The sequence below is a fragment of the Rattus norvegicus genome, chromosome 11 (genome assembly GCF_036323735.1).
Source record: "Rattus norvegicus strain BN/NHsdMcwi chromosome 11, GRCr8, whole genome shotgun sequence".
Classification (NCBI taxonomy): Eukaryota; Metazoa; Chordata; class Mammalia; order Rodentia; family Muridae; genus Rattus; species Rattus norvegicus.
This window is the reverse complement of record NC_086029.1, coordinates 88,273,486-88,280,872: the sequence shown is the minus strand read 5'-3', so window position 1 is coordinate 88,280,872 and position 7,387 is coordinate 88,273,486. Positions and strand designations below refer to the sequence as shown.

At 44.0% G+C, this 7,387-nt stretch overlaps 1 protein-coding gene across 1 annotated transcript in view; it reads right to left on the bottom strand.

Moving 5' to 3' along the window:
* Positions 1–651: 651 nt before the first annotated feature.
* Positions 652–7,387, bottom strand: part of P3h2 (prolyl 3-hydroxylase 2) — a 141,136-nt gene continuing 134,400 nt past the window's right edge. The window contains exons 14-15 of the mRNA NM_001025627.1: positions 5,295–5,435; positions 652–842 (exon numbers count right to left, since the gene is read on the bottom strand). Coding sequence (NP_001020798.1) covers positions 750–842; positions 5,295–5,435 — 234 coding nt within the window. The 3' untranslated portion in view covers positions 652–749. The remainder of the gene's footprint in view (positions 843–5,294; positions 5,436–7,387) is intronic.

Genomic DNA, 7,387 nt, shown 5'->3' with positions numbered 1-7,387 from the left:
AATGGTCTACATAAGGGGGTCCTGTGTCACAGTTCTTATTCCAGCGGTGGCTTCTTCCAGCCTGAAAGATGCTGTTCCCTGGGATTCTTGGGGCCCTGCGGATGTTGTCCTGGGTCTCCTCAGACACAAGGCAAGCTTGCTGTGAAGAGTTTGAACTCTCAGCCACCAGTACCACGAGAGATGATGGGGGAAGGCAGTAAGTCACAGAGGCCTGAAACCAATTCACATCCTAACTTTAGACTCGGGCACACTCTAGCTTGGGGAGCTGAGTACCAGCCTATTGTGTCAAGCTTCTGAATATGCAGCAAATTAACTGTGTTTGTGTTTGTGTGTGAGTGTGTGTGTGTGTGCTTGCATGCATGCGTGTGTGATGTAGTGTTTGTCTATCTGGGTGGTACGTGTTTGGGTATGCTTATGTATGTGTGGCATGTTTGGGAGTTTGTGTCATGTGTAAGTGCCATTTGTTGCTTCTGTAGTGCATTCATGATGTATGTTAACCTGTATGGCATACAGAGTGTGTGTGTTGTAACTCTGTGTGGTGCAGGCTTGAGGGTGTGACTGGGCTCCGAATGATGATCTGAAGCAAAACACAGAAGACTGGAAGAAGGCAATGCGAGCAAAGTTAGGAAGAGAGGCGGAATTAACAACTCATAGTATCCTGTTAATTTATACCACGGCTCTGTACAAAAATAAAAACGTTCTCATAAGATTATCTATTTAAATAAATATTCAATAGAATACTCTCTTTTCTATAGCTCGTCTTTGGGGTTAATATTCAGTCCATGCTTCCCGTGTTGTTCTTGATCCAAGATGGCAATCACTTCATCAGCCTGTATCCGCTCCTGCAAAAAGACAATTGACACATTTCTGGTACAAGCGTAATAACCAGCCCAGGCAAGCAGATGCTTCCCCAACATTTCCAGCCAGCCATCTGTGCACAGATTGGTGCAACATCCAGTCAAGAATACACTTACTTCAGTCAAACCAATGCATTCTTTACACTTCCCATGTTCTGAGCCATTACCTTCCAAGATGGCTCCTGAGGAAGAAATCTCATCCATTCATCAGCTTTCTACCCTCTTTGTCTCTCAGGTCAAACACCAGCTCAGTATCTGTCTGAAGAGACTACTCACCTTTTGCCAGAGAAGCCTGGTCCTCCTAGTCTCCCTTACTAGATAAGGTTTCTGTCCCTGTCTTTCTGTGTCCTGTTTGTGTCCCTGTCTTTTCATGGAGGATGAAAGCCAGAGTTTCTCAGACAAGCACTACTGACATTTGAGAGAGAGAGATATTGTCAATGTTAACATCCCTGGTCTACAAGATGTCCCCACATTATGGGAACGAAAGTGTGTCTGGACATTGTGAAAGGTCCTCTAAATAGCTAAGTACTACATCTTAAGAACAACTCTTTCAGATCCTTCTCACTAAGTGTCCTAGGAGGTTCCAAACAAGTTTCAGTCCTTGCTCAGGCTCCTTAACTCTAACTGCAACACTGTCCCACATTAGGCTCACCATTCTGCAGTTGGTCCCTGGCTCTGTTTTCTTGGTGAGCTGTCACTTTTTTAATATTTTTTCTTCTTCAGTTATATTGTGTACTACCTCTCTCTGCCCAACTTATACTACATTTGGTTACCTCAACGTCTCTGAGCATTCAATCTCAAAACAGCTTCCCAGCCTTGATTAGAAATGCTCTCCCAGAGGCTCCCCGTATAGCTTGTGTTATCTTTTACCTCTGTATCAGTCTGGCATAGATCCAGTAGTCTTCCTTCAACTTCCAAGGCAACCTCCCCTTGAGGTTAAGCCATTGTTTACCTGTGGTATTCCTTTGACCTAAGTCCACGTGTTGGCTGATGTCATCTTTTCTGTGTAGTCATTCCCTAGGCTTAGGGGAGCTTACAAGAGTGTGAGGAACGAGCAGAGGATCACTGCAATGGCTTCTGAGCAGCTACAAGCAAATCCATCTGCCTAACATGAACTGTGAAACAAGGCCCCTGACTCTTTCTTAGCCTTACATCCAATGTTCACCTTTTAGAAAGCATTCAGTCAGTTCTAGCTACTTTGACCTTTTGTGGGCATTTGGTTTGTTCCTTTCATGGTGCTAGGGATTGGACCCAGAAGCATGCACAGGCAAGGTGTATGCTTTAACACTGAGCACTTTCCTGGTCTGTTTTTGTTTCTCAAGTACCCTACTCCAAAACTCTTCTTATCTCTGGTCTTGTACAAGCTGTCCTCTGCCTGGAGTCGCTCTCTTCCCATCTTCCTTTTAGTTGGCTCTCCCCGCCACTGGGGTTGCAGCTCACTTATCATGCATTTGTAAATAGTTTTTCTTAAGTCATTTATGCTATTCTATATTGCTGTTGAAACAAATTGTATTACGTGCATATTTTTGCTGATTTTCGGTCTTTTTTCTTCTTGTTCTAGGATGTAAAAAGGAGAGAGTAGGATCTCATTGTCTTGGTCACTGGTATATTTTCAGCGCCCATAAAATCTACTGCCTCTTGCAAGGGCTTCATTATATTAAAAAGGAAGTATTTATGGGAATGAAGGTCTAAAGTGCATCTCCCCAAGGGATGCTGATCTTACAAAGATTATCGCCAACATTGCCTCCCAAATTAAACCTTCCCCAACTGATTCTCCCTGTCCCTAAGTAATCATTTGCTGCAGACGATTCTTACAGAACTTGTCTTGTTAGTAACTCGGTTCCTGTTGTCATCGTTCTGGCTTAATGTGAAGTTTCACGAAAGCAGGAATTTTGTCCTGCACAGTTGCTCTTCCCCCTTGGCCATTCCTAGTCCAGTTTCCAGCACACTGAATTATTAGCATAACTAGATTCTGACTTGAGAACAAACTTCCTGCCGTGAAGGAGCTGAGAGTTAATAATGATGTCACATACAGGCAAAGATACTAAATAATGGGAAACCGCATTGTTACCTCTTGAAAGCACAGGGCTCAGCAAGTTGATAAGCTTTCAAAGCTTTCGCATTTGATAGCCACAAGGAACTATTAACACATGCTTCTCTTAAAAGGGAAGAAACCCACGAGCTGGGACAGATGTCTACGAACCATCTAGTATGTGTGTGGCTGAATACTTCCTAAAGATAAGATTCTCTTTCTCTCTCCCTCCCTTTCTTCCTTTCTTTTTAATCTATCACATGCACATATATATTTGAGTCAGGGTTTCTCTTGGTTGCCCTAGCTGTCCTGGAACTCACTCTGTAGACAAGGCTGGCCTCGAACTCAGAAATCTGCCTGCTTTTGCTCTTCAGTGCTGGGAGTAAAGATATACATTACCATGCACATTCAGTAATTATATAGACAATCTGTTACTTACTTTTCTTAGACAGGCTTTCTGTGTTGAGGAGTCTGATCTACGTTGGAGTTAAATCCAGGGATTCACAAACTTGGTCACATATTAGAAGCACCTGGGAAGTTTTAAACTCCTGGTACTCATAAAGCTCTGTGCGTAGTTAGATGCACACATCTGAAGGTAGTCAGGCATTAGTGTTCTAGGCATCAAACACTCAGGTGATTCCTGGGAGTTTTTCCAGAGGAGAAAACATTGCAGATAGCAACTCTAAGAGGTGCTTGTCATTTCCTACTGTGACCACTAGATGCCGCTAAAGCCCGGAACACTGGAGACATTTCCCTCACTTTTTTATAAAGCGTGAACACTGGTGTTGAGAAGGAGCAGAGAACAAGGTTTGAGTGAATTACTTTAATAAAATGCTATGATGTGTTGTGAGGTGGTGGTGGTGTGTGAAATGATTTCAAATTCATACTAAAATGGGGTGCTGAGTTTTCCCCAGTCTAGAGTTTGCTCTCTAGACTTTCACATAGGGGCAAAGGTGCTGGCTAAAAACCCAAGCAGAGAGAAACTACAGGTGAAGGAGGACACTGCACTCCCACAAAGTTTTCTGGCCTCTGCTGAGTTCTCGTCCTTGGCACCTTTTTTTGTCTTTCTGTGCCAGGCTGCTGGCTTTGTGTCGGAGCTAATGCAAACTGTCCTTATAGCCCTGGCTTCAGATGCTACTGCAGTGTTGTCGTTTCCTGGCTGCCGGACTTCCCTTGTAGTCAGCGGCCATCTTCTCTTCACTCCTGACCTCAAGACCTACCTAGCTGTGAAGAAAGTGCTTTGAGGGTGCAGACAAAAAGAAAATGTAATTAACCTGCGGCTGTGGCCGCTGACACTGGATTCAGTTTAGAAATTGAAAGGAAAAAAATATGCACATCATTGTAAGACTAGAATTTCAGGGGCTGGGAGACGACCTCAGTTAGGATGCACAGGGTTCTTGCAAAGGCCTGGATTTCCGTTCCCACCTGCCATGTCTGGTGGCTCGCTCTAACTCCAGGACGATAAGTGGTCTCATCAGAACTCTGCTTACACACACACGTGCATACACACATGCCATTAAAAATCAAACCATCTTTAGCTGCATTGAACGCATGCCTTTAATTCCAGCACTCAGGGGGCAGAGGCAGGAGGATCCCTGTGAGTTCAAAAGTAGCCTGGTCTATGTGGTGAGCGACAGGGCAGACAGTTCAACATAGAGAGTTCCTGCCACAACAACAAGAGGCAAATCTTTACAGGTGTAAACCAGAGCATCGTCTCTCCTTCACGTTCAGGTGTGCAGTAGACCCTGAAGTCAGCAGTAGACGTCTGTGTCGGCTCACTTCAGAGCCACCCTTCGTGGCCATCACCATCAGACCCTTGAGCTACGGTGGAGCTCTGATGGATATTTTCAAGCTGATGCTATCACTGAGCTGAGAGGAGGACTTGGAAGTTCTCCCTAAAGGGAGCCTGACTGTTCTCCCAGGAATTTCTATTCTCCCTGCTAGTCTGAACTGCAGAGCTCTTGACAGACAGAAATAGTAAATGTCCTGGACAGTTCAAATATAGTATTATTTTAACATTCAACTTAATAGGGTAACAAATAATAATGGTCCTCTAGGTCCCTTGATGCTTTCCCATGCATGCTGCATGAACTACTCAGAGATGTTGTGACGCTTTCCTATCCTTACTAGTGACCAGGAGAAAGTCCTGGCTGCCCACGGTCTAGTGGTAACATGGTACAATGGTGTCAGTGAATTCAGTAGTCAACATTTGTTGTGACAACCAAGATGCACTAAGGGATCTATTTCTGCGTACGTCTTCATGGTTAGAACTCAACTGGGTAAAAGTTATCTTCACAGCTCCTTTTCTTTCCCCCCAAATCTCACTACAAAAGTCAGTACAGTCTTAGGGACCACGTAAAGGACTTTACATAGTGGTCAATCCAGAAAGCAGGGTGCGGACTCACCAATTCTCGGTAGAGAGGGTCTAGGGTGAACCACAGTGCCACAGCACAGCGCTGGCCTCTGGTGACTGCCTTCACCCCGTGAGGGTTCTCGCCACCAGATGAGAAGCTGATCATTCGCCCACATTTTGGCTTTATAGAGGCCTGAGAACAAAATAAAAGTGAGACTTTCAGTTCCTGTGTCCCGTGAGCTTCTGCCATCCCTTCTGTGGGACTACTCCTTTCGGTTAAAATTGGAAGCAAAGAACAATGCGATCTTCATGATGAAATAAAACAGACATTACCTCAGTTACTTTTGCCTGCAAAATATAAATAGTTTCAAAATAACTTTTTCCTTATACGATAAGAACACTTAAGCAACCTGTGTGGCCATCCCATGAACATAGGATTCACGTGGCATGGGCTCTGGTGACAGCCTGGCCACTCAAGAACACAAATGTCCACTTTAATATACTATATCAGCCCTTGGCACTATCGATTCTTTGACACTTAATGTGGACATGCATTCTGATACCTGTAAAATGGGAAGGAAACCAGAACACGAGGGGTACCAGAGAAGGGCAGGGCAGTGAGGGAACTGCTGAAGGTGCCACGCTGAGAATCTGCAGTCGAAGCAACATAGGCTACAGTGTGTTCGAGGCTGTGGTCCTGTGTCATAAAGGTGTGTAAGAGGGCTAGATGTTACTTTGCATCCTTTAGGAGATAATGAGAGCTTACTCATTCCATTGAGGTTGGAATGACAACCACAGACAGCACAGTGGCAGCCCTGGCCCCTGTGTGTGTGTGTGCATGTGTGTGTGTGTGTGTGTGTGTGTGTGTGTGTGTGTGTGTGTGTGTGTGTGTATGACAGCTATGGCATTATTTCTTTCTAACGCTCTCAGGAACATATCTGAATGTTTCTAAAGTCTTTAAATGCTCTGTAAAATTAACTCTGTGTTAATGTCCTGTGTGTGTGTGTGTGTGTGTGTGTGTGTGTGTGTGTGTGTGTTGTTGTTGTTGTATGTATGTGGGTCATACACATAAATGCTGGTGTCCATGTAATCCAGAAGAAGGCGTGGGTCCCCAGAAGCTGGAGTCTGAGGCAGTTGTGAGCCACCTGATGTGGATGCTGGGAACCAAAACTACCCTTCAGTACCCAGTGCTGGGAAGGGAGAGCGGACCCTGCCCACTTCTTTTGAGATTGGATTAGGTTTGTTAGGGAGAATTCCTCATTTTAAAGAATTCCCGCCTGATAATTTTAATTATCTACAAAAGCCTTAAACTCTGCTGCATGAATGGGCATGAAGCGCTATTGAGCTTTTTTTTCATTCACATTTTGGAGGGAAGTAGATTCTGGGTTTTGTGGCAGATGCCTCAGGTATTAGAACCATAGAACTGTGCAAAGGGAACATTCCCCACCCCTTTCCGGCTTTCCCACAAAAGCAGCAGGATCGTTACTCAACTTACACTCAGCAAAGACAGACATCAACCATTGGGCATTTCCAAATATGGCCACTAGAGAGAGTAGAAGCAAAGGAATCTTTAACCACCAGTCTGATTTTTTTTCTTTCAAGTGATTTAAAACATGAGTCTTTTTCTTCTTCAGCTTCCAGGTTTTCAAAGCTTGGTAACAAAATGTTTTGTGCGCATAGCTTCTCCACGAGTGAGAATCTTTACAAGGAGTTAAACTTCAGCCCAGATCATCAATCATGGTTTATATTCTTGGAGTCTGAAGCCTCAACCTACTTCCTGATTTATCTTACTTTTTAAGCAGAGGGTGAGTCAGCGCATCTGCTTGAACATAGGTCTTTGCGTTCAATTTCATGAAATATCTTAAATTATACCTGTACTTCTTGGTACTATTCCACCAATCCTCATAGGAATCCTCCTTAAGCCAATGATATATAGCCTAAGATATCATCCACTTATTTCTCCATGGTGCACCATGACTATTTCACCACTGAGGAAAGTGGGCAAGCTAAGATTGAATGCTCAAACAAGGAGAGCGTTTGAAATTTTCTTACCTATGCCAAGAACTTCACGCACATGTCTCAACTGCTTAGATTTTGCAGGAAGAAAGAGACCTTATAATCAAATTATAATTATTCATAAGTTTT